Below are 25837 nucleotides of genomic sequence, written 5' to 3'. Positions count from 1 at the left end.
GTTTCCAATTGCCCCAAGAGATATACCATTTGGTTGGGGGTTGTAATTATATCACCACATACCAATAATACCTTCAAAAAAATAAGCGTTTGAACGCTCAATTGTTCAAATTTGAAACGGCTGTGTTGGGGTGTTGTTCCGAGACTTAAATTTCTCTGCGCTCCTTCTTCCCTTGCTTTGTTTTGATTTCCGCCCTACGTTTTGCCCTGAGAGGAGCGTGCATTTCACACACTAATACTGACAGTACAAATCTCAAATCGCCAAGAGCTACAGTAAATATCATAACACCACACACAGATTTTGCCCTATCCATTTCAGTTAGAATTCCTTTTACTTTCCACGATTGAATGCCGACAAACACACACTCTTTTGTGGTCTCTGCCAGATGCCTAAATACGAGTTTTAGTCAGCCTTTGATGACTCATGACTCTAAGAAGGGACATCCCGTGTTCTATCGATACATCTTGTCCCCTCTCCTTCCCCACACCCATTGTCCACTGCCCTTCATCTTTCAACCCCCCACTGACCTTCATCTTTCAACCCCCCACTGACCTTCATCTTTCAACCCCCCACTGCCCTTCATCTTTCAACCCCCCACTGCCCTCCATCTTTCAACCCCCCACTGCCCTTCATCTTTCAACCCCCCCACTGCCCTTCATCTTTCAACCCCCCCACTGCCCTTCATCTTTCAACCCCCCCACTGCCCTCCATCTTTCAACCCCCCCACTGCCCTTCATCTTTCAACCCCCCCCCCACTGCCCTTCATCTTTCACCCCCCCCCCCCCCCCCCACTGCCCTCCATCTTTCAACCCCCCACTGCCCTTCATCTTTCAACCCCCCACTGCCCTTCATCTTTCAACCCCCCCACTGCCCTCCATCTTTCAACCCCCCACTGCCCTCCATCTTTCAACCCCCCACTGCCCTTCATCTTTCAACCCCCCCCCCCCCCCACTGCCCTTCATCTTTCAACCCCCCCCCCTCCCCCCACTGCCCTCCATCTTTCAACCCCCCACTGCCCTTCATCTTTCAACCCCCACTGCCCTCCATCTTTCAACCCCCCACTGACCTTCATCTTTCAACCCCCCACTGCCCTTCATCGTTCAACTCCCCACTGCCCTTCATCTTTCAACCCCCCACTGACCTTCATCTTTCAACCCCCCCACTGACCTTCATCTTTCAACCCCCCACTGCCCTTCATCTTTCAACCCCCCCCCCCCCCCACTGACCTCAAAGAAAGGACGTCCCGTGTTCTATCGTTACATCTTGTCCCCTCTCCTTCCCCACACCCATTCTCCAATCCCCCCACCCACCCCTCTATCTTTCAACCCGTCACTCACCTCAAAGTAGAAGTCATAGGTGGTGTTTTCAGCAGGAAAAGGCAACTCCAGTTTGCCGACCTCCTTGGGCAAGGGAGAGTCGTCAAACTTGCAAGCCATCAGGTCGCGGTAGAAGGCATCAAACTTCTTGCGGCTGTCGTTGTCCACACAGCCAGCCAGCGCCCACGGCACGGCGAACATAATGGCCGACTGCACACACAGATGGAGGGTCAAACAATGGGGGACAGCCACCAGCAGGGAACAGTACACACACAGAAAAGGTTAGGGTTAGGGTAACAGTGGGGGACAGCCACCAGCAGGGAACAGTACACACACAGAAAAGGTTAGGGTTAGGGTAACAATGGGGGACAGCCACCAGCAGGGAACAGTACACACACAGAGAAAAGGTTAGGGTTAGGGTAACAGTGGGGGACAGCCACCAGCAGGGAACAGTACACACACAGAAAAGGTTAGGGTTAGGGTAACAGTGGGGGACAGCCACCAGCAGGGAACAGTACACACACACAGAAAAGGTTAGGGTTAGGGTAACAGTGGGGGACAGCCACCAGCAGGGAACAGTACACACAGAGAAAAGGTTAGGGTTAGGGTAACAGTGGGGGACAGCCACAAGCAGGGAACAGTACACACACACAGAAAAGGTTAGGGTTAGGGTAACAGTGGGGGACAGCCACAAGCAGGGAACAGTACACACACAGAGAAAAGGTTAGGGTTAGGGTAACAGTGGGGGACAGCCACCAGCAGGGAACAGTACACACACAGAGAAAAGGTTAGGGTTAGGGTAACAGTGGGGGACAGCCACAAGCAGGGAACAGTACACACACAGAGAAAAGGTTAGGGTTAGGGTAACAGTGGGGGACAGCCACCAGCAGGGAACAGTACACACACAGAAAAGGTTAGGGTTAGGGTAACAATGGGGGACAGCCACAAGCAGGGAACAGTACACACACAGAGAAAAGGTTAGGGTTAGGGTAACAGTGGGGGACAGCCACAAGCAGGGAACAGTACACACACAGAAAAGGTTAGGGTTAGGGTAACAATGGGGGACAGCCACAAGCAGGGAACAGTACACACACAGAGAAAAGGTTAGGGTTAGGGTAACAGTGGGGGACAGCCACCAGCAGGGAACAGTACACACACAGAGAAAAGGTTAGGGTTAGGGTAACAGTGGGGGACAGCCACCAGCAGGGAACAGTACACACACAGAAAAGGTTAGGGTTAGGGTAACAGTGGGGGACAGCCACCAGCAGGGAACAGTACACACACAGAGAAAAGGTTAGGGTTAGGGTAACAGTGGGGGACAGCCACCAGCAGGGAACAGTACACACACAGAGAAAAGGTTAGGGTTAGGGTAACAGTGGGGGACAGCCACAAGCAGGGAACAGTACACACACAGAAAAGGTTAGGGTTAGGGTAACAGTGGGGGACAGCCACCAGCAGGGAACAGTACACACACAGAAAAGGTTAGGGTTAGGGTAACAGTGGGGGACAGCCACAAGCAGGGAACAGTACACACACAGAAAAGGTTAGGGTTAGGGTAACAGTGGGGGACAGCCACAAGCAGGGAACAGTACACACACAGAAAAGGTTAGGGTTAGGGTAACAGTGGGGGACAGCCACAAGCAGGGAACAGTACACACACAGAAAAGGTTAGGGTTAGGGTAACAGTGGGGGACAGCCACAAGCAGGGAACAGTACACACACAGAAAAGGTTAGGGTTAGGGTAACAGTGGGGGACAGCCACAAGCAGGGAACAGTACACACACACAGAAAAGGTTAGGGTTAGGGTAACAGTGGGAGACAGCCACCAGCAGGGAACAGTACACACACAGAGAAAAGGTTAGGGTTAGGGTAACAGTGGGGGACAGCCACAAGCAGGGAACAGTACACACACAGAGAAAAGGTTAGGGTTAGGGTAACAGTGGGGGACAGCCACCAGCAGGGAACAGTACACACACAGAGAAAAGGTTAGGGTTAGGGTAACAGTGGGGGACAGCCACAAGCAGGGAACAGTACACACACAGAGAAAAGGTTAGGGTTAGGGTAACAGTGGGGGACAGCCACCAGCAGGGAACAGTACACACACAGAAAAGGTTAGGGTTAGGGTAACAATGGGGGACAGCCACAAGCAGGGAACAGTACACACACAGAGAAAAGGTTAGGGTTAGGGTAACAGTGGGGGACAGCCACAAGCAGGGAACAGTACACACACAGAAAAGGTTAGGGTTAGGGTAACAATGGGGGACAGCCACAAGCAGGGAACAGTACACACACAGAGAAAAGGTTAGGGTTAGGGTAACAGTGGGGGACAGCCACCAGCAGGGAACAGTACACACACAGAGAAAAGGTTAGGGTTAGGGTAACAGTGGGAGACAGCCACAAGCAGGGAACAGTACACACACAGAAAAGGTTAGGGTTAGGGTAACAGTGGGGGACAGCCACCAGCAGGGAACAGTACACACACAGAGAAAAGGTTAGGGTTAGGGTAACAGTGGGGGACAGCCACCAGCAGGGAACAGTACACACACAGAGAAAAGGTTAGGGTTAGGGTAACAGTGGGGGACAGCCACAAGCAGGGAACAGTACACACACAGAAAAGGTTAGGGTTAGGGTAACAGTGGGGGACAGCCACCAGCAGGGAACAGTACACACACAGAAAAGGTTAGGGTTAGGGTAACAGTGGGGGACAGCCACAAGCAGGGAACAGTACACACACAGAAAAGGTTAGGGTTAGGGTAACAGTGGGGGACAGCCACAAGCAGGGAACAGTACACACACAGAAAAGGTTAGGGTTAGGGTAACAGTGGGGGACAGCCACAAGCAGGGAACAGTACACACACAGAAAAGGTTAGGGTTAGGGTAACAGTGGGGGACAGCCACAAGCAGGGAACAGTACACACACAGAAAAGGTTAGGATTAGGGTAACAGTCGGGGACAGCCACAAGCAGGGAACAGTACACACACAGAGAAAAGAGAAAAAGGTATTGCAGTCAAGAACGCACTAAAATAGACTGAAAGTGACAAGAGTCAACAAAAAATGAAAACGAAAAGGAAATGACAATTTGCAATAAGTACAAAACTAGAAGAATGAAACAAAAAGGGGCCGTTCATTCATTTAATATAATTTCAACACCAGACATACATGAACACCAAGTTTCTTAGTGTATGTGCCCCACACAGTCTTATGGCTACCTATTACTAATATTTTCAATTCTTCTTCATTTTCTTTGTTCATGGGCTGAAACTCCCACGTTCACTCATGTTTTTGTACGAGTAAGTTTTTACAGTTTTTTTTACCTGCCATTCAGGCAGCCATACGCTGCTTTCGTGGGAAGCATGCTGGGTATTTTTGTGCTTCTGTAACCCACTAAACTCTAACATGGATTACAGGATCTCTTCCGTGCTCACTTGGTCTTGTGTTTGCAAGTACACACGAAGGGGGATAAGGCACTAGCAGGTCTGCACATAAGTTGACCTGGGAGATCGGAAAAATCTCCATTCTCAACCCACTAGGCAGCCACAACCGTGATTTGAACTCACGACCGTCCGTTTAGGAGGCCGACGTCTTATCCACTAGGCCACACCGCCCGTCAGCTTCTCAATCAATTCTTAACAACAAAAATCCAACAAGACAGAGAGGTAGTCAGACGGCCGGCCACTCACCGTCAGCCAGATGCGAAGATGCTTGTTGTCTGCGGCGTCGTCCTTGGTGATGGCCTCGTGCATCAACATGTCGACCAGGTGCATCATGGAGCTCACCTGGTTAGCCTGGCCTGCTGGAGAGTACTCCTGGTGACAGGCAGACAGCTCATCATTAAACTGTCAATACAACTCATCATTAAACTGTCAATACAACTCATCATTAAACTGTCAATACAATCACAACCACTGACCAACACACCACATGATTAAACTGTCAATACAATCACAATCACTGACCAACACAACACAAGATTAAACTGTCAATACAATCACAATCACTGACCAACACAGCTCATGATTAAACTGTCAATACAATCACAACCACTGACCAACACAACACATGATTAAACTGTCAATACACTACATGATTAAACTGTCAATACACTACATGATTAAACTGTCAATACAATCACAACCACTGACCAACACAACACATGATTAAACTGTCAATACAATCACAACCACTGACCAACAGAACACATGATTAAACTGTCAATACAATCACAACCACTGACCAACACAACACATGATTAAACTGTCAATACAATCACAACCACTGACCAACACAACACATGATTAAACTGTCAATACAATCACAACCACTGACCAACACACCACATGATTAAACTGTCAATACAATCACAATCACTGACCAACACAACACATGATTAAACTGTCAATACAATCACAACCACTGACCAACAGAACACAAGCGCACAAAGAGATGAGTCAAGTTCACGAAACAGTGGCCCTCAATAGCCTTGTCAGCTGAAATCATTCCTGACCACACCGACACCATCAGTAGCTGAAGCAAGTTGTGAAATTACTTACTTACTGCCCGGTATGCCCGTTGGTATGTAGGGCAGAATTGTGAAATTATGTATCAGGAGAATTTCATACACTTTCTTTCGTGGTCATAAAAATATTTTACTAAACGAAAACTGAAGTTTGTTTATCATGTCCCATCAACCTATTTTGCCGTTCAGGGAATGTTGGTTGGTTGCTGTTATCAGAAACGCAGACACAAAGACATGTTCACCGTCAAAAAGTAAACCTGGCACTGTACTGCACTGTAGCCTGCTAGCTGCACAAAGACACACAGTCATGCTGCAGAGAGAGATCACCAAGGTCTAACTCACCCTGCAGAGAGAGATCACCAAGGTCTAACTCACCCTGCAGAGAGAGATCACCAAGGTCTAACTCACCCTGCAGAGAGAGATCACCAAGGTCTAACTCACCCTGCAGCTTTTGCGGACAAAGTCGAGACAGGGGTCGACGAGCCACTCGAACATGGCATGCGTGAGTTCCTTGCAGTCCTCGCCGTAGACCTCTGGGAAGACTTGGAGCCAGGACTTGACGAGCGGCCGCCAGCCCAGCGTGACCGGCTCCAGGTACACCATGCCGCAACGGCTCACTGTCGCCGGCTGTCCGCACACACAAATAACAATAATAATAAATCACTTTTCCATAGCGCAAGTCCCAATTCACAGCTCCAAGCGCTTTACTATTCCAATAAACACCTCTCACACACACACATACACACACACACACGACATACAAATCATGACATTAGAAAATACAAGTAAACTAACCCATCTTAGCGATAAGAACAAGTACACAGTCAATAACAACAACAAAATTCAGCAAGCAAGCGTAATAACTTTTTACAATAGGAATGCACGCTCTCTTTGGTATCGGTATTGGTACCATATCTTCGTGTGAGGAGGAGTCTTAAAAGGGGGTTCCTCTGTAGCATCTTTCAGACCCTGTTCACACAACAAACTCAGAGCACAATGCAACACTCACAGAGGCCTGCGAGAGGTCCATGGTCTCAAAGATGAGGCTCATGACGTTGGACATCTGGATGATCTCCCCTGACATGAGACAGAGCTTCTTGTTGTCGTCCAGTACGGTGTTCATGTTCTCGATCCACAGAGCGTCGATGGGCCCGTCAAACAGCACCCACTTGCGGTCGGGCGTGTCCGTGGAGGCGAACTCCCTGAAGGTGTTGGCCACCACTCCGTCCGTCCACTGAAACACCAGGCAGAGAGTTTTCTTTGTTGTCACAACAGACAGACAGACAGACAGACAGACAGACAGACAGACAGACAGACAGACGCAGACAAACACTGTGAGGTACACAACTTGCTGCAAATACTAGTCATGCCTGCAAGCTAATCCTTGGCATTGACTGCAAGGCAAGTCGCAGAGTTTTATCTGTTGTCATGATTCAACGTATCGAAAGAATCTCCCCGCGCCCCAAAGTCCCTCAAAAAAGCAATCAAATAAATCTGTTCCTCACATGAGTAAGGACTCATCTCAGGAGACACATTTCCCCGGCCTCAAAGCACACCAATCTACACAACAATTGCCACTTTACATGCGACTATGAGGACCCACCTCGTGAGAGACGGCCTCAAAGCACACCAATCTACACAACTATTGCCACTTTACACGCGACTATGAGGACCCACCTCGTGAGAGACGGCCTCAAAGCACACCACTCTACACAACTATTGCCACTTGACATGCGACTATGAGGACCCACCTCGTGAGAGACGGCCTCAAAGCACACCACTCTCCACAACTATTGCCACTTGACATGCGACTATGAGGACCCACCTCGTGAGAGACGGCCTCAAAGCACACCAATCTACACAACTATTGCCACTTTACATGCGACTATGAGGACCCACCTCGTGAGAGACGGCCTCAAAGCACACCAATCTACACAACTATTGCCACTTTACATGCGACTATGAGGACCCACCTCGTGAGAGACGGCCTCAAAGCACACCAACCTACACAACTATTTCCACTTTACATGCGACTATGAGGACCCACCTCGTGAGAGACGGCCTCAAAGCACACCAATCTACACAACTATTGCCACTTTACATGCGACTATGAGGACCCACCTCGTGAGAGACGGCCTCAAAGCACACCAATCTACACAACTATTGCCACTTTACATGCGACTATGAGGACCCACCTCGTGAGAGACGGGATCAAACTGCCCGAAGAGCTGTCCCATGGTGATGGCCTTGGGGTTGATGATGCGGTTCATGACGCGCTCGTAATCCTCGTGACCTTCCTCGCTGAGCAAGGACATGCCGCCCTGCAGCGTCTCCAGTACCTTGCTCTTGCTGCCGAAGGGCTCCCCCACCAGCATGAAGCCGTGGCGCACAATCATCATCTCGTACGTCTGGATGATCTTCTCCCGGAAGAAGTCAACAAACTGCAGGTTGTTTTTGGCGGCGACGCGCATCATGGCGTCCAGGAAGACCTTGTAGTCCGCCTCGGGCAGCTTCAGCCCCGGGAACAGGTCCGAGATGATGCCGTTAAACAGCGGGATGTCGTGCGACAGGAACTTGGGCAGGTTCACGTCGATGATGGAACGCAGCAACTGTAGACAGGGTGATATGAACAATATATCACACTGATGATGAAAAGCAGCAACTGTGGACAGTGTGATATGAACAATATATCACACTGATGATGGAAAGCAGCAACTGTGGACAGGGTGATATGAACAATATAGCACACTGATGATGGAACGGAGTAACTGTGGACAGGGTGATATGAACAATATAGCACACTGATGATGGAACGCAGCAACTGTGGACAGGGTGATATGAACAATATAGCACACTGATGATGGAACGCAGCAACTGTGGACAGGGTGATATGAACAATATAGCACACTGATGATGGAACGCAGCAACTGTGGACAGGGTGATATGAACAATATAGCACACTGATGATGGAACGCAGCAACTGTGGACAGGGTAATATGAACAATATAGCACACTGATGATGGAACGCAGCAACTGTGGACAGGGTGATATGAACAATATAGCACACTGATGATGGAACGCAGCAACTGTGGACAGGGTGATATGAACAATATAGCACACTGATGATGGAACGCAGCAACTGTGGACAGGGTGATATGAACAATATAGCACACTGATGATGGAACGCAGCAACTGTGGACAGGGTGATATGAATGACGATCATAAAGCAGAGTACCAAGGGTAACATGTATGACAGTAAAGTGAATAATACTTTTGAGGTAGAAACTTAGGCAGGTTAACATCACAAGCAAAACAGCCATGAAAACCACAGAACGAACACAAGACTGATGGCAGAAACAGAAAGCAGAATAGAACTGTAGGCTAGAGAGTTGAAGTGGAACGCAGAAACCACCAAGTTTTAACCTGGACATGAGCTGGGACGAGGGGTATTTTTCACCCAGTTTTAACCTGAACATGAGCTGGGACGAGGGGTGTTTTTCACCAAGTTTTAACCTGAACATGAGCTGGGACGAGGGGTGTTTTTCACCCAGTTTTAACCTGAACATGAGCTGGGACGAGGGGTGTTTTTCACCAAGTTTTAACCTGAACATGAGCTGGGACGAGGGGTGTTTTTCACCCAGTTTTAACCTGAACATGAGCTGGGACGAGGGGTGTTTTTCACCAAGTTTTAACCTGAACATGAGCTGGGACGAGGGGTGTTTTTCACCAAGTTTTAACCTGAACATGAGCTGGGACGAGGGGTGTTTTTCACCAAGTTTTAACCTGAACATGAGCTGGGACGAGGGGTGTTTTTCACCAAGTTTTAACCTGAACATGAGCTGGGACGAGGGGTGTTTTTCACCAAGTTTTAACCAGGACATGAGCTGGGACAAGGGGTATTTTTCACCCATTTTTAACCTGGACATGAGCTGGGACGAGGGGTATTTTTCACCCAGTTTTAACCAGGACATGAGCTGGGACGAGGGGTATTTTTCACCCAGTTTTAACCAGGACATGAGCTGGGACGAGGGGTGTTTTTCACCCAGTTTTAACCAGGACATGAGCTGGGACGAGGGGTATTTTTCACCCAGTTTTAACCAGGACATGAGCTGGGACGAGGGGTATTTTTCACCCAGTTTTAACCAGGACATGAGCTGGGACGAGGGGTATTTTTCACCCAGTTTTAACCAGGACATGAGCTGGGACGAGGGGTGTTTTTCAAGAAGTACTCACCAGAATATCCTCGGCCTCATCCGGGAACTTGAGCTTGAGGTTGCCGGCAGCAGACAGCACAGCCTTGACGGCCCGCATGCCGTAGTCGTAGTGGAACTGGGAGGACAGCTGCTCCGAGCACAGTCTGTAGGTGGTGACGATCTTCACAGACAGGTTACGGGCGTCTAGGAAGCCGAACGAGTAGAGAGAGATCTCGGCAATCATAGCGTAGTCTGGCACCATCATGGCTACCGTACGGAACAATACCTGTAATGATATCATCATCATTATCATCACACAAGGAGATCAGAGATAGAAGTTAGCGAACACGACAGTCTAATGCTATCCTGGCTACCCTACAGAACAACACCCGCATTAGACACATCATTGACGCATTCACATTATTCTCAATGTAAAACTCTTGGATCTTTGAGGTTGTCAGGCAGCTCTGAGCGGGAAACATCACCACATACATCACACAGACACACCAATGGCACACTGACATCCTCAACATAAAACTGTCAGTACCTTGAGGTTGTCGGGTAGCTCTGAGCGTCCGGCGTATCCCGGGTTCATGGTGATGCAGACGTAGCAGTTGGGGTTGAGGTTGAGCTCCGTGCCTTCAAACATGAAGGAGTCCACCTTGCCCTGCACCGCTCGGATGATGCACAGGATCTGCACACACATCACAATCCTCATCACTACTGGTTGTTATCACTACTGGTTGTTATCACTACTGGTTGTTATCACTACTGGTTATCACTACTGGTTGTTATCACTGCAGGTCTTACTGTTACGTGTGTTAGTGAGCGTGCCAGTCATTCACTACACAGGGTACAACATGTTCATGACACAGGATCTGCACACACCACACCTCATTATTACAGGTTTTTCTGTTGCAGGTAATAGTGAGCGCACTAGTCATTCATTACACAGGATCTGCACACACCACACCTCATCACTACCTATCTTACTGTTACAGATGTTGGTGATTCCCTCCAGCCATTCAGTAGACACTATACAGTTAGTTTCTATTGGTCTGAATATGATGCTGTTATTGATCATTCAGATCATTCAGTAGACAGTATACAGTTAGTTTCTATTGGTCTGAATATGATGCTGTTATTGATCATTCAGATCATTCAGTAGACAGTATACAGTTAGTTTCTATTGGTCTGAATATGATGCTGTTATTGATCATTCAGATCATTCAGTAGACAGTATGCAGTTACTTTCTATTGGTCTGAATATGATGCTGTTATTGATCATTCAGATCATTCATTACAGTTGACACGGCTCATTTGGACAGACTTGTGTCATCACAGGTGTTAGTGAAATTCCAGAAATTTTACAGTAGGAAGAGAAACAGCAGCAAGACCACATATCAGTGAAACGCTCACACACAATAATGATGTGAACACTGGTCAGAATTGTGCGGGGAGGTCACACTACTGGTGTCTCCCAATACAAGCGTTGCAAACAAACATAATTGAGTGAGGAACCAGAGCTGACCTGCTGAGCGACGACAGACAGCACCTCCAGGTCGATCCTGTTGAACTCGTCAAAACACGCCCACGCTCCCGCTGACGCCAGGCCTTTGAAGAACTGACAGAAAATAACACAAAGACCATTAGAAACACAGCATATCTGACAGGCGTAACATGAAGACAAACTTTCTAAAGAGACTTCAAATTTGATTTATATGAAATTGATGCACGGGCAATTATATGTTGTCATAACATTTGTACAGATTCTTCAACATCTGAAGGTCAACTGTATCATTAGCTCTTACTCCTTTAAACGTGATACTCTTGCAACAACAAAAAACTGCCCAGGCTATATCATCCAGGCTGTCAGAACAGTTGAAAACATTGCACTGTACGGTGATGACCTTGACCTTTCCTTGCCCATAACAATGACCTTGACCCTACCCATTAGCAATGACCTTGCCCCTACCTTGCCCATAGCGATGGCCTTCACATTACCTTGCCCATAGCGATGTAATCCAGGCCGTCGGAACAGTTGAAAACGACGCACTGCACGGCGATGGCCTTGGCGAGGTCCTTGGTGGTCTCAGTCTTGCCGGTGCCAGCTGGTCCCTCGGGGGCACCGTTGAGGTTGAGGTGGAAGGCCCCCACCAACGTGCGGTAGCAGCGGTCAGTCAGCGGCGTAATGACCAGGCGGCCTGAGTTACCTAGGTACTCGTTGCAGTAGTTGACAGTGGCGTTGGTGATTCGGACCAACATCTTGTCTTCCTCCCAGTAGTAGCGCAGCTGTGACAGCCAGTTAAAGTCCTTCTGTGTGGCCACGCCTGGAGAGGGGAGAGAAACCACTTGGGTTCACCCACCATACTATATACAACTCTTATTGTCAACTAAATCTCTCTCACCTTAATCATTATGATTTAAACAAAACAAGACATTGACATTGTTCCGATTGCCTTTATAGTGAGCAGACAGACTAATAATTAATGAAGTGAAATCTTATCCAAGAAAACGTTTTGTCTGTCCAGTATGAAGGCCATTGGGCCGAAGTACTCATGAACGTCTTGTTATGTTAAAATTAAAATGTTCCAGTACATTACCATTCTTGCTCTTTGATTCTTGATATTACAATGTCAGTCGTCTACCTGTGTGTGGATGTTCTCACCTCTGTCAATCGTTAGTCGTCTACCTGTGTGTGGATGTTCTCACCTCTGTCAATCGTTAGTCGTCTACCTGTGTGTGGATGTTCTCACCTCTGTCAATCGTTAGTCGTCTACCTGTGTGTGGATGTTCTCACCTCTGTCAATCGTTAGTCGTCTACCTGTGTGTGGATGTTCTCACCTCTGTCAATCGTTAGTCGTCTACCTGTGTGTGGATGTTCTCACCTCTGTCAATCGTTAGTCGTCTACCTGTGTGTGGATGTTCTCACCTCTGTCAATCGTTAGTCGTCTACCTGTGTGTGGATGTTCTCACCTCTGTCAATCGTTAGTCGTCTACCTGTGTGTGGATGTTCTCACCTCTGTCAATCGTTAGCAGTCGACCTGTCTTTTGATTTTCTCTCACCTTTATCAGCCATCTCCAGCACGACGTCGCGGGCGTGAACGTCGATGGTGACGAGCGCGCCGAGCGTGGTCCGCTGCTGTTTGGTGAGCTGACCCCGCACCAAGGCCACCACCTCCTTCAGCTGTTCATTCAGCGTGTCGTAGTTGTCGCGCAGCCCCTGGGGCCCGCCCTTGATGGCCTCATGCACGTCCTTGGTCCAGTACACCTGTGAGGCACACAGCACCACCTGCCCCGGCCACTCCCGCACCCAGTCACACCGCGGCGACACCGCGTAGGCCTGAGACAAACACACACCAGGGTGTCAACTTGGGTGTCAAATACATTGATTTCTGCGTACACTCTGTGTGTGGTGACACTGCGTAGGCCTGAGACAAACTGACACCAGTGTGTCAACTTGGTTGACAAATACAACATTGATTTCTGCGTACACTCTGTGTGTGGTGACACTGCGTAGGCCTGAGACTAACAGACACCAGGGTGTCAAATACAACATTGATTTATCACACAGTGTGTGTTTGGCGACACCACATAGGCCTGTGACAAACACACACCATGTACCAGGGTGTCGACTTGTGTGTCAAATACAACATTGATTTCTGCGTACTCTCTGTGTGTGGCGACATTCACAGGCCTGAGACAAACAGACACCAGTGTGTCAACTTGGGTGTCAAATACAAGTGACATTGATTTATCACACACTCTGTGTGTGGTGACACTAGGTAGACCTGTCTCTGTCTGTGTGTGTGTGTGTGTGTGTCTGTGTGTGTGTGTGTGTGTGTGTGTGTGTGTGTGTGTGTGTGTGTGTGTGTGTGTGTGTGTGTGTGCGTGCGTGCGTGTGTGTGCAAGAGTGTGCATGCATGCATGCATGTGTGTGTGTGTGTGTGTGCAGTACCTCCACAGCAGCCTCGACAACGTCTCTGATGGACATGAGCATGACGTCCTGGACCTGCAGCAGCCACTTCTCCACCGCCCCGCGCGCATCAGATGTCGAGATAGGTTTGCTCATCTTCACCTGTCACAGCAAAACATTTTCATATAAAAGTACACAATGAATTCACCTCACAACAATCTATTAAAAAAATCAAGGTCTGCGTAATCAACGCGCAGAAAATAACACTGACTGTTTTCATACATAATATTCAAGATAAAAAGTTCTAAATGACATAATAGAAGGGTTTTTTAAGGAACTACTGGTAAATATGTAGACAGTCATATTGACTGCACCTTAATGAAGACACATAATGATGCCATGCCCTGGTAGTGCTTTGTTCTTTGCAGTACCAAAAGCTATACCGTATTACAAGCGGAGTGATTAGAAAGATTGTGTGGGTGGGGTGAGTCCCTACACCCCTGAATACCAGAGATCTAAGTACAGAATGACAAACAAACAAACAGACAAACAAACAGACAGACAGAGTGAACCCTACACAGCCCTGAACATAGAGGGTTGTAACAAGCAGCCTGCTGTGAGTGAACCCTACACAGCCCTGAACATAGAGGGTTGTAACAAGCAGCCTGCTGTGAGTGAACCCTACACAGCCCTCAACATAGAGGGTTGTAACAAGCAGCCTGCTGTGAGTGAACCCTACACAGCCCTCAACATAGAGGGTTGTAACAAGCAGCCTGCTGTGAGTGAACCCTACACAGCTCTCAACATAGAGGGTTGTAACAAGCAGCCTGCTGTGAGTGAACCCTACACAGCCCTCAACATAGAGGGTTGTAACATTTTAGCAGCCTGCTGTGAGGAAAAGCGGCTTAAAGTAATGATGTTATCACGACCAGTCTAAGGGTTCTCTTCACAACTCCTGGAGTGGCTGATTGAGAAGTGAGTTTATCCTACATACGTGAGAGAGACCACTCATTACATTACAATATCGTTCAAAGCACACGTGTGTATATCATGTAAATGAGGTCATGTCAAGCAAGTCTGGCAGGGACTTGTTTTTCCACTGCTTATGATGCCAAAGTCACCGAGACAAACGTCATTATGGAAAAAAATTTGCGTTCGCTAATTCCCCTCGAGGAATATTTAGAACTAACACGTCAGGCTACACTTTCCAGAGTGACGTTTCTTTGCTTTGATGTAAGAGATTGCATGAGGCAATGGAAGAGATCGAGGTTCCAAAAGAAGCGTCTTCTCGACTGCAGGACGTTTTGAGTAAAATACACGTAAGTACAGTATGTAGGATAATCAGAATACTACACATGGCTTGCTGTGTCGTACCAGATTTACACAAGTTGTTTTTAACAATAACAATAACAATAACAGCACTTTATTGTCCATTAAAATATTACATAAAAATGGAAATTTTTCTTCGGCACACCCTGTCTGCCTGTAAACGATTATAACAACAATTGTTTTCTTAATATTTTCTTAAATATTGAACTGCGATTCTCTTTGTAATGCCGTAAGAAAAAGCAGCTTAAAGTAATGGCTTTCTGCTGTGTGATGTTAACACGACCAGTCACAGGGTTCTCTACACAACTGGTGGAGTGACTGATGGAGATGGGTCTGTAACAACTGGTGGAGTGGAGTAACTTGGCACCACTGACCCTCTCGCCCTCACTGCTGAACATGGCTTGAAAGAAGCCTTGAGACCACAGAAACCAGTATGCAGTGTACGCACCCTCTCGCCCTCACTGCTGAACATGGCGTGGATGTCCAGCTTGTCGTCAAACTCCAGCCGTGCGATGCCCTCGAAGCACTTCTTCAAGTGCGGCTGTACCCGTGTCGGGTCTTTGGTCTCAGACAAAATCTCCAACATCTCATCGTTTGATAGGAAGAAGAATCTGAAACATGACATTTACAGTGAAAGGCAGTGTACATAACAACAACAACATTTAAATTACAAAAGAAAACACATTGAAAATGTTAACAACAGCAAAAAGCTGAGTCAAAGCAACACCTTGACACTTCAGCAAGATGGCAAGTCACGGTCCTCAGAAGAGAAACAACAGGCTACAGGTAACAGGTAGCAAAAAGAATCAGACACACTGACATTCCCAATGATGTACAGTGGAACCCTCCTTTCAAGACCCCAAATTTAAGACTCCTTCCTTTTTAAGACCTGGGGGGGTGGGGGTGTCACTGTACTGTTGCTTGCTCCTCAACGTGGGGGGTGGGGGTGGGGGGGGTGGGGTGTCACTGTACTGTTGCTTGCTCCTCAACGTGGGGGGTGGGGGTGGGGGGGGTGGGGTGTCACTGTACTGTTGCTTGCTCCTCAACGTGGGGGATGGGGGTGGGGGGGGGGGTGTCACTGTACTGTTGCTTGCTCCTCAACGTGGGGGATGGGGGTGGGGGGGGGGTGTCACTGTACTGTTGCTTGCTCCTCAACGTGGGGGATGGGGGTGGGGGGGGGGGGTGTCACTGTACTGTTGCTTGCTCCTCAACGTGGGGGATGGGGGTGGGGGGGGGGTGTGGGGTGTCACTGTACTGTTGCTTGCTCCTCAACGTGGGGGGTGGGGGTGGGGGGGGGGGGTGTCACTGTACTGTTGCTTGCTCCTCAACGTGGGGGATGGGGGTGGGGGGGGGGTGTGGGGTGTCACTGTACTGTTGCTTGCTCCTCAACGTGGGGGATGGGGGTGGGGGGGGGGTGTCACTGTACTGTTGCTTGCTCCTCAACGTGGGGGGTGGGGGTGGGGGGGTGGGGTGTCACTGTACTGTTGCTTGCTCCTCAACGTGGGGGGTGGGGGTGGGGGGGGGGTGTCACTGTACTGTTGCTTGCTCCTCAACGTGGGGGGTGGGGGTGGGGTGTGGGGTGTCACTGTACTGTTGCTTGCTCCTCAACGTGGGGGGGTGGGGGGGGGGGGTGTCACTGTACTGTTGCTTGCTCCTCAACGTGGGGGGTGGGGGTGGGGGGGGGGGGTGTCACTGTACTGTTGCTTGCTCCTCAACGTGGGGGGTGGGGTGTGGGGTGTCACTGTACTGTTGCTTGCTCCTCAACGTGGGGGGTGGGGGGGGTGGGGTGTCACTGTACTGTTGCTTGCTCCTCAACGTGGGGGATGGGGGTGGGGGGGGGGTGTCACTGTACTGTTGCTTGCTCCTCAACGTGGGGGGTGGGGGTGGGGTGTGGGGTGTCACTGTACTGTTGCTTGCTCCTCAACGTGGGGGGGTGGGGGGGGGGTGTCACTGTACTGTTGCTTGCTCCTCAACGTGGGGGGTGGGGGTGGGGGAGGGGGGTGTCACTGTACTGTTGCTTGCTCCTCAACGTGGGGGGTGGGGGTGGGGTGTGGGGTGTCACTGTACTGTTGCTTGCTCCTCAACGTGGGGGGTGGGGGTGGGGGTGTGTGGTGTCACTGTACTGTTGCTTGCTCCTCAACGTGGGGGGTGGGGGGGTGGGGTGTGGGGTGTCACTGTACTGTTGCTTGCTCCTCAACGTGGGGGGTGGGGGGGGGGGTGTGGGGTGTCACTGTACTGTTGCTTGCTCCTCAACGTGGGGGGTGGGGGTGGGGGGGGTGGGGTGTCACTGTACTGTTGCTTGCTCCTCAACGTGGGGGGTGGGGGTGGGGGGGGTGGGGTGTCACTGTACTGTTGCTTGCTCCTCAACGTGGGGGGTGGGGGTGGGGGAGGGGTGTCACTGTACTGTTGCTTGCTCCTCAACGTGGGGGGTGGGGGTGGGGTGTGGGGTGTCACTGTACTGTTGCTTGCTCCTCAACGTGGGGGATGGGGGTGGGGGGGGGGGTGTCACTGTACTGTTGCTTGCTCCTCAACGTGGGGGGTGGGGGTGGGGGGGGGGTGTCACTGTACTGTTGCTTGCTCCTCAACGTGGGGGGTGGGGGTGGGGGGGGGGTGTCACTGTACTGTTGCTTGCTCCTCAACGTGGGGGGTGGGGGTGGGGTGTGGGGTGTCACTGTACTGTTGCTTGCTCCTCAACGTGGGGGGTGGGGGTGGGGGAGGGGTGTCACTGTACTGTTGCTTGCTCCTCAACGTGGGGGGTGGGGGTGGGGGAGGGGGGTGTCACTGTACTGTTGCTTGCTCCTCAACGTGGGGGGTGGGGTGGGGGTGGGGTGTGGGGTGTCACTGTACTGTTGCTTGCTCCTCAACGTGGGGGGGTGGGGGGGGGGTGTCACTGTACTGTTGCTTGCTCCTCAACGTGGGGGGTGGGGGTGGGGGAGGGGGGTGTCACTGTACTGTTGCTTGCTCCTCAACGTGGGGGGTGGGGTGTGGGGTGTCACTGTACTGTTGCTTGCTCCTCAACGTGGGGGGTGGGGGTGGGGGGGGTGGGGTGTCACTGTACTGTTGCTTGCTCCTCAACGTGGGGGGTGGGGGTGGGGGGTGTGGGGTGTCACTGTACTGTTGCTTGCTCCTCAACGTGGGGGGTGGGGGTGGGGGGGGTGGGGTGTCACTGTACTGTTGCTTGCTCCTCAACGTGGGGGGTGGGGGTGGGGGGGGTGGGGTGTCACTGTACTGTTGCTTGCTCCTCAACGTGGGGGGTGGGGGTGGGGGGGTGGGGTGTCACTGTACTGTTGCTTGCTCCTCAACGTGGGGGGTGGGGGTGGGGGGTGGGGTGTCACTGTACTGTTGCTTGCTCCTCAACGTGGGGGGTGGGGGTGGGGGTGTGGGGTGTCACTGTACTGTTGCTTGCTCCTCAACGTGGGGGGTGGGGGTGGGGGTGTGGGGTGTCACTGTACTGTTGCTTGCTCCTCAACGTGGGGGGTGGGGTGGGGGGGGGGGTGTGGGGTGTCACTGTACTGTTGCTTGCTCCTCAACGTGGGGGGTGGGGTGGGGGGGGGGGGTGTGGGGTGTCACTGTACTGTTGCTTGCTCCTCAACGTGGGGGGTGGGGGGGGGGGGGGGGGGTGTGGGGTGTCACTGTACTGTTGCTTGCTCCTCAACGTGGGGGGTGGGGTGGGGGGGGGGGGGTGTGGGGTGTCACTGTACTGTTGCTTGCTCCTCAACGTGGGGGGTGGGGTGGGGGGGGGGGGGGTGTGGGGTGTCACTGTACTGTTGCTTGCTCCTCAACGTGGGGGGTGGGGGGGGGGGGTGTGGGGTGTCACTGTACTGTTGCTTGCTCCTCAACGTGGGGGGGTGGGGGGGGGGGTGGCACTGTACCGTTGCTTGCTCCTCAACGTAACAGATGATCCAAGCACCCATTCACATCCCCCTAACTTGCTGCTTTCTCACTGCCGTTGTGTGAAGGTGAAGGAGAGTGGTGGGTGAAGGAGAGTGGTGGGTGAAGGAGAGTGGTGGGTGTGGCAATAAGGGGTACATGCACTCACCGCGGAAAGAAGAGTCGCTTCTTCTCCAGGTAAGCGTTGAGACCCTTGTTGATCTTGTCCAGCAGACCGTTGCTGTCCACCAGCTTCTGCAGCATGCCCGCAATACCTGTCGCTGTCAACACCTGCACAGGTACACATGTCGTTAAGGTCAGGTATTAGCACAGTCACATTTACACCTGGCGCTGTATAAATGTCATAAAGGCCAGTTGATGCTAAACTCAGCATGCACTTAACCCTAACCAGTCACATTCGGAACATGATGAAACAACATCGGGAACGTAACTCTGTCAATTTCTAACTTGAACAAATTGTAGTGAAGTAACTGCTGCAAGTTGTTTTTTTTCCAAACTTATGAATGCTCAGACATGGCAGGAAGCCAGTAGAAAAGAAAACAGATATGCTTGACAGACAGCATTGTGTCCAGTGGGTGTCAGCTTGTTGTTGCTGCCAGCACCACCGCCATACCTTGGGGTCCCTGACGGTGTGCTTCATCACGTCCTTCCAGTTGCGGTCGACCATCTGAAAGAGGCGGCCCTCCTCCGGCATCTGCTGCATGATGTCCTCGGAGCTGAAGATGGGCTCCAGGTAGAGCCACTGGGCCTGCACCTTCAGCCACTCGTCGATCGTCTCCTGCGTGCGGATCAGCGTCTCCTCCCACACCTGGGGCAGTTGTACAAGCATTCGTGAAATTCCTGTTAGGTGTTGCTTTACGCCCTCACAGTAAAACCACTAGGGCCATGCTCTCGGGTCTTACCCAAGCAAGTATAAGTGAAACCCTTCACAGGCCTTGAACACTAGGAGAAAATCAGATTCCTAAAAGGAAAGGAGGTAAATTTACAGACACATTGAACAGGACGTTTGAAAAACAAAGGTTTTAAAATGGGGTGGGCGGGGGGAGAGAGGATCTTATGGCGGGGGTCTAAACAAAAGGGAGGGGGGTGCACAGTATGGCGGGGGTCTCAACAAAAGGGAGGGGGGTGCACAGTATGGCGGGGGTCTAAACAAAAGGAAGGGGGGTGCACAGTATGGCGGGGGTCTAAACAAAAGGGAGGGGGGTGCACAGTATGGCGGGGGTCTAAACAAAAGGAAGGGGGGTGCACAGTATGGCGGGGGTCTAAACAAAAGGAAGGGGGGTGCACAGTATGGCGGGGGTCTAAACAAAAGGGAGGGGGGTGCACAGTATGGCGGGGGTCTCAACAAAAGGGAGGGGGGTGCACAGTATGGCGGGGGTCGAAACAAAAGGGAGGGGGGTGCACAGTATGGCGGGGGTCTAAACAAAAGGAAGGGGGGTGCACAGTATGGCGGGGGTCTAAACAAAAGGAAGGGGGGTGCACAGTATGGCGGGGGTCTCAACAAAAGGGAGGGGGGTGCACAGTATGGCGGGGGTCTAAACAAAAGGGAGGGGGGTGCACAGTATGGCGGGGGTCTAAACAAAAGGAAGGGGGGTGCACAGTATGGCGGGGGTCTAAACAAAAGGAAGGGGGGTGCACAGTATGGCGGGGGTCTAAACAAAAGGGAGGGGGGTGCACAGTATGGCGGGGGTCTCAACAAAAGGGAGGGGGGTGCACAGTATGGCGGGGGTCGAAACAAAAGGAAGGGGGGTGCACAGTATGGCGGGGGTCGAAACAAAAGGAAGGGGGGTGCACAGTATGGCGGGGGTCTCAACAAAAGGGAGGGGGGTGCACAGTATGGCGGGGGTCGAAACAAAAGGAAGGGGGGTGCACAGTATGGCGGGGGTCTCAACAAAAGGAAGGGGGGTGCACAGTATGGCGGGGGTCTCAACAAAAGGGAGGGGGGTGCACAGTATGGCGGGGGTCTAAACAAAAGGGAGGGGGGTGCACAGTATGGCGGGGGTCGAAACAAAAGGGAGGGGGGTGCACAGTATGGCGGGGGTCTCAACAAAAGGGAGGGGGGTGCACAGTATGGCGGGGGTCTAAACAAAAGGAAGGGGGGTGCACAGTATGGCGGGGGTCGAAACAAAAGGAAGGGGGGTGCACAGTATGGCGGGGGTCTCAACAAAAGGGAGGGGGGTGCACAGTATGGCGGGGGTCTCAACAAAAGGGAGGGGGGTGCACAGTATGGCGGGGGTCTAAACAAAAGGAAGGGGGGTGCACAGTATGGCGGGGGTCTCAACAAAAGGGAGGGGGGTGCACAGTATGGCGGGGGTCTAAACAAAAGGAAGGGGGGTGCACAGTATGGCGGGGGTCGAAACAAAAGGGAGGGGGGTGCACAGTATGGCGGGGGTCTCAACAAAAGGGAGGGGGGTGCACAGTATGGCGGGGGTCTCAACAAAAGGAAGGGGGGTGCACAGTATGGCGGGGGTCTAAACAAAAGGGAGGGGGGTGCACAGTATGGCGGGGGTCGAAACAAAAGGAAGGGGGGTGCACAGTATGGCGGGGGTCTAAACAAAAGGAAGGGGGGTGCACAGTATGGCGGGGGTCGAAACAAAAGGAAGGGGGGTGCACAGTATGGCGGGGGTCTAAACAAAAGGAAGGGGGGTGCACAGTATGGCGGGGGTCGAAACAAAAGGAAGGGGGGTGCACAGTATGGCGGGGGTCTAAACAAAAGGAAGGGGGGTGCACAGTATGGCGGGGGTCTAAACAAAAGGGAGGGGGGTGCACAGTATGGCGGGGGTCTAAACAAAAGGGAGGGGGGTGCACAGTATGGCGGGGGTCTCAACAAAAGGGAGGGGGGTGCACAGTATGGCGGGGGTCTCAACAAAAGGGAGGGGGGTGCACAGTATGGCGGGGGTCTCAACAAAAGGGAGGGGGGTGCACAGTATGGCGGGGGTCTAAACAAAAGGGAGGGGGGTGCACAGTATGGCGGGGGTCTAAACAAAAGGGAGGGGGGTGCACAGTATGGCGGGGGTCTAAACAAAAGGGAGGGGGGTGCACAGTATGGCGGGGGTCTCAACAAAAGGGAGGGGGGTGCACAGTATGGCGGGGGTCTCAACAAAAGGGAGGGGGGTGCACAGTATGGCGGGGGTCTAAACAAAAGGAAGGGGGGTGCACAGTATGGCGGGGGTCTAAACAAAAGGAAGGGGGGTGCACAGTATGGCGGGGGTCTAAACAAAAGGGAGGGGGGTGCACAGTATGGCGGGGGTCTAAACAAAAGGGAGGGGGGTGCACAGTATGGCGGGGGTCTAAACAAAAGGAAGGGGGGTGCACAGTATGGCGGGGGTCTAAACAAAAGGAAGGGGGGTGCACAGTATGGCGGGGGTCTCAACAAAAGGGAGGGGGGTGCACAGTATGGCGGGGGTCGAAACAAAAGGGAGGGGGGTGCACAGTATGGCGGGGGTCTCAACAAAAGGAAGGGGGGTGCACAGTATGGCGGGGGTCTAAACAAAAGGGAGGGGGGTGCACAGTATGGCGGGGGTCTCAACAAAAGGAAGGGGGGTGCACAGTATGGCGGGGGTCTAAACAAAAGGGAGGGGGGTGCACAGTATGGCGGGGGTCTAAACAAAAGGAAGGGGGGTGCACAGTATGGCGGGGGTCTCAACAAAAGGGAGGGGGGTGCACAGTATGGCGGGGGTCGAAACAAAAGGGAGGGGGGTGCACAGTATGGCGGGGGTCTAAACAAAAGGAAGGGGGGTGCACAGTATGGCGGGGGTCGAAACAAAAGGAAGGGGGGTGCACAGTATGGCGGGGGTCTCAACAAAAGGGAGGGGGGTGCACAGTATGGCGGGGGTCTCAACAAAAGGGAGGGGGGTGCACAGTATGGCGGGGGTCGAAACAAAAGGGAGGGGGGTGCACAGTATGGCGGGGGTCTCAACAAAAGGAAGGGGGGTGCACAGTATGGCGGGGGTCGAAACAAAAGGAAGGGGGGTGCACAGTATGGCGGGGGTCGAAACAAAAGGAAGGGGGGTGCACAGTATGGCGGGGGTCTAAACAAAAGGGAGGGGGGTGCACAGTATGGCGGGGGTCTCAACAAAAGGAAGGGGGGTGCACAGTATGGCGGGGGTCTAAACAAAAGGGAGGGGGGTGCACAGTATGGCGGGGGTCTAAACAAAAGGAAGGGGGGTGCACAGTATGGCGGGGGTCTCAACAAAAGGGAGGGGGGTGCACAGTATGGCGGGGGTCTCAACAAAAGGGAGGGGGGTGCACAGTATGGCGGGGGTCTCAACAAAAGGAAGGGGGGTGCACAGTATGGCGGGGGTCTAAACAAAAGGGAGGGGGGTGCACAGTATGGCGGGGGTCTAAACAAAAGGGAGGGGGGTGCACAGTATGGCGGGGGTCTCAACAAAAGGAAGGGGGGTGCACAGTATGGCGGGGGTCTCAACAAAAGGAAGGGGGGTGCACAGTATGGCGGGGGTCTAAACAAAAGGGAGGGGGGTGCACAGTATGGCGGGGGTCGAAACAAAAGGGAGGGGGGTGCACAGTATGGCGGGGGTCTAAACAAAAGGGAGGGGGGTGCACAGTATGGCGGGGGTCTAAACAAAAGGAAGGGGGGTGCACAGTATGGCGGGGGTCTCAACAAAAGGGAGGGGGGTGCACAGTATGGCGGGGGTCTAAACAAAAGGGAGGGGGGTGCACAGTATGGCGGGGGTCTCAACAAAAGGGAGGGGGGTGCACAGTATGGCGGGGGTCTCAACAAAAGGGAGGGGGGTGCACAGTATGGCGGGGGTCGAAACAAAAGGAAGGGGGGTGCACAGTATGGCGGGGGTCTAAACAAAAGGAAGGGGGGTGCACAGTATGGCGGGGGTCGAAACAAAAGGAAGGGGGGTGCACAGTATGGCGGGGGTCTCAACAAAAGGGAGGGGGGTGCACAGTATGGCGGGGGTCTAAACAAAAGGGAGGGGGGTGCACAGTATGGCGGGGGTCGAAACAAAAGGGAGGGGGGTGCACAGTATGGCGGGGGTCGAAACAAAAGGAAGGGGGGTGCACAGTATGGCGGGGGTCTAAACAAAAGGGAGGGGGGTGCACAGTATGGCGGGGGTCTAAACAAAAGGAAGGGGGGTGCACAGTATGGCGGGGGTCTAAACAAAAGGGAGGGGGGTGCACAGTATGGCGGGGGTCTAAACAAAAGGAAGGGGGGTGCACAGTATGGCGGGGGTCTCAACAAAAGGGAGGGGGGTGCACAGTATGGCGGGGGTCTCAACAAAAGGGAGGGGGGTGCACAGTATGGCGGGGGTCTAAACAAAAGGGAGGGGGGTGCACAGTATGGCGGGGGTCTAAACAAAAGGAAGGGGGGTGCACAGTATGGCGGGGGTCTCAACAAAAGGGAGGGGGGTGCACAGTATGGCGGGGGTCGAAACAAAAGGGAGGGGGGTGCACAGTATGGCGGGGGTCTAAACAAAAGGGAGGGGGGTGCACAGTATGGCGGGGGTCGAAACAAAAGGAAGGGGGGTGCACAGTATGGCGGGGGTCTAAACAAAAGGAAGGGGGGTGCACAGTATGGCGGGGGTCTAAACAAAAGGGAGGGGGGTGCACAGTATGGCGGGGGTCTAAACAAAAGGGAGGGGGGTGCACAGTATGGCGGGGGGGAGGGGGGTGCACAGTATGGCGGGGGTCGAAACAAAAGGGAGGGGGGTGCACAGTATGGCGGGGGTCTCAACAAAAGGAAGGGGGGTGCACAGTATGGCGGGGGTCTAAACAAAAGGGAGGGGGGTGCACAGTATGGCGGGGGTCTAAACAAAAGGGAGGGGGGTGCACAGTATGGCGGGGGTCTAAACAAAAGGGAGGGGGGTGCACAGTATGGCGGGGGTCTAAACAAAAGGGAGGGGGGTGCACAGTATGGCGGGGGGGAGGGGGGTGCACAGTATGGCGGGGGTCGAAACAAAAGGGAGGGGGGTGCACAGTATGGCGGGGGTCTCAACAAAAGGAAGGGGGGTGCACAGTATGGCGGGGGTCTAAACAAAAGGGAGGGGGGTGCACAGTATGGCGGGGGTCGAAACAAAAGGAAGGGGGGTGCACAGTATGGCGGGGGTCTCAACAAAAGGGAGGGGGGTGCACAGTATGGCGGGGGTCTAAACAAAAGGGAGGGGGGTGCACAGTATGGCGGGGGTCTAAACAAAAGGAAGGGGGGTGCACAGTATGGCGGGGGTCTCAACAAAAGGAAGGGGGGTGCACAGTATGGCGGGGGTCTAAACAAAAGGAAGGGGGGTGCACAGTATGGCGGGGGTCTAAACAAAAGGAAGGGGGGTGCACAGTATGGCGGGGGTCTAAACAAAAGGGAGGGGGGTGCACAGTATGGCGGGGGTCTAAACAAAAGGGAGGGGGGTGCACAGTATGGCGGGGGTCTCAACAAAAGGAAGGGGGGTGCACAGTATGGCGGGGGTCTCAACAAAAGGGAGGGGGGTGCACAGTATGGCGGGGGTCTAAACAAAAGGGAGGGGGGTGCACAGTATGGCGGGGGTCGAAACAAAAGGGAGGGGGGTGCACAGTATGGCGGGGGTCGAAACAAAAGGAAGGGGGGTGCACAGTATGGCGGGGGTCTCAACAAAAGGGAGGGGGGTGCACAGTATGGCGGGGGTCTAAACAAAAGGGAGGGGGGTGCACAGTATGGCGGGGGTCTCAACAAAAGGGAGG

General features: G+C 52.5%; 1 protein-coding gene across 1 annotated transcript in view; it reads right to left on the bottom strand.

Annotated features, from left to right (window-relative positions):
* LOC138963715 (dynein axonemal heavy chain 12-like) overlaps positions 1-25837 on the bottom strand; it is a 111980-nt gene that overhangs the window by 26723 nt on the left and 59420 nt on the right. The window contains exons 21-34 of the mRNA XM_070335563.1: positions 19776-19970; positions 19311-19432; positions 15720-15882; positions 13985-14104; positions 13093-13369; positions 12031-12356; positions 11558-11650; positions 10574-10720; positions 10067-10312; positions 8029-8442; positions 6843-7067; positions 6275-6460; positions 4998-5123; positions 1338-1526 (exon numbers count right to left, since the gene is read on the bottom strand). Coding sequence (XP_070191664.1) covers positions 1338-1526; positions 4998-5123; positions 6275-6460; positions 6843-7067; positions 8029-8442; positions 10067-10312; positions 10574-10720; positions 11558-11650; positions 12031-12356; positions 13093-13369; positions 13985-14104; positions 15720-15882; positions 19311-19432; positions 19776-19970 — 2829 coding nt within the window. The remainder of the gene's footprint in view (positions 1-1337; positions 1527-4997; positions 5124-6274; positions 6461-6842; positions 7068-8028; positions 8443-10066; positions 10313-10573; positions 10721-11557; positions 11651-12030; positions 12357-13092; positions 13370-13984; positions 14105-15719; positions 15883-19310; positions 19433-19775; positions 19971-25837) is intronic.

Source organism: Littorina saxatilis, linkage group LG4, assembly GCF_037325665.1.
Source record: "Littorina saxatilis isolate snail1 linkage group LG4, US_GU_Lsax_2.0, whole genome shotgun sequence".
In the NCBI taxonomy this organism is placed as follows: Eukaryota; Metazoa; Mollusca; class Gastropoda; order Littorinimorpha; family Littorinidae; genus Littorina; species Littorina saxatilis.
This window is presented reverse-complemented; position numbering and strand designations above follow the sequence as displayed.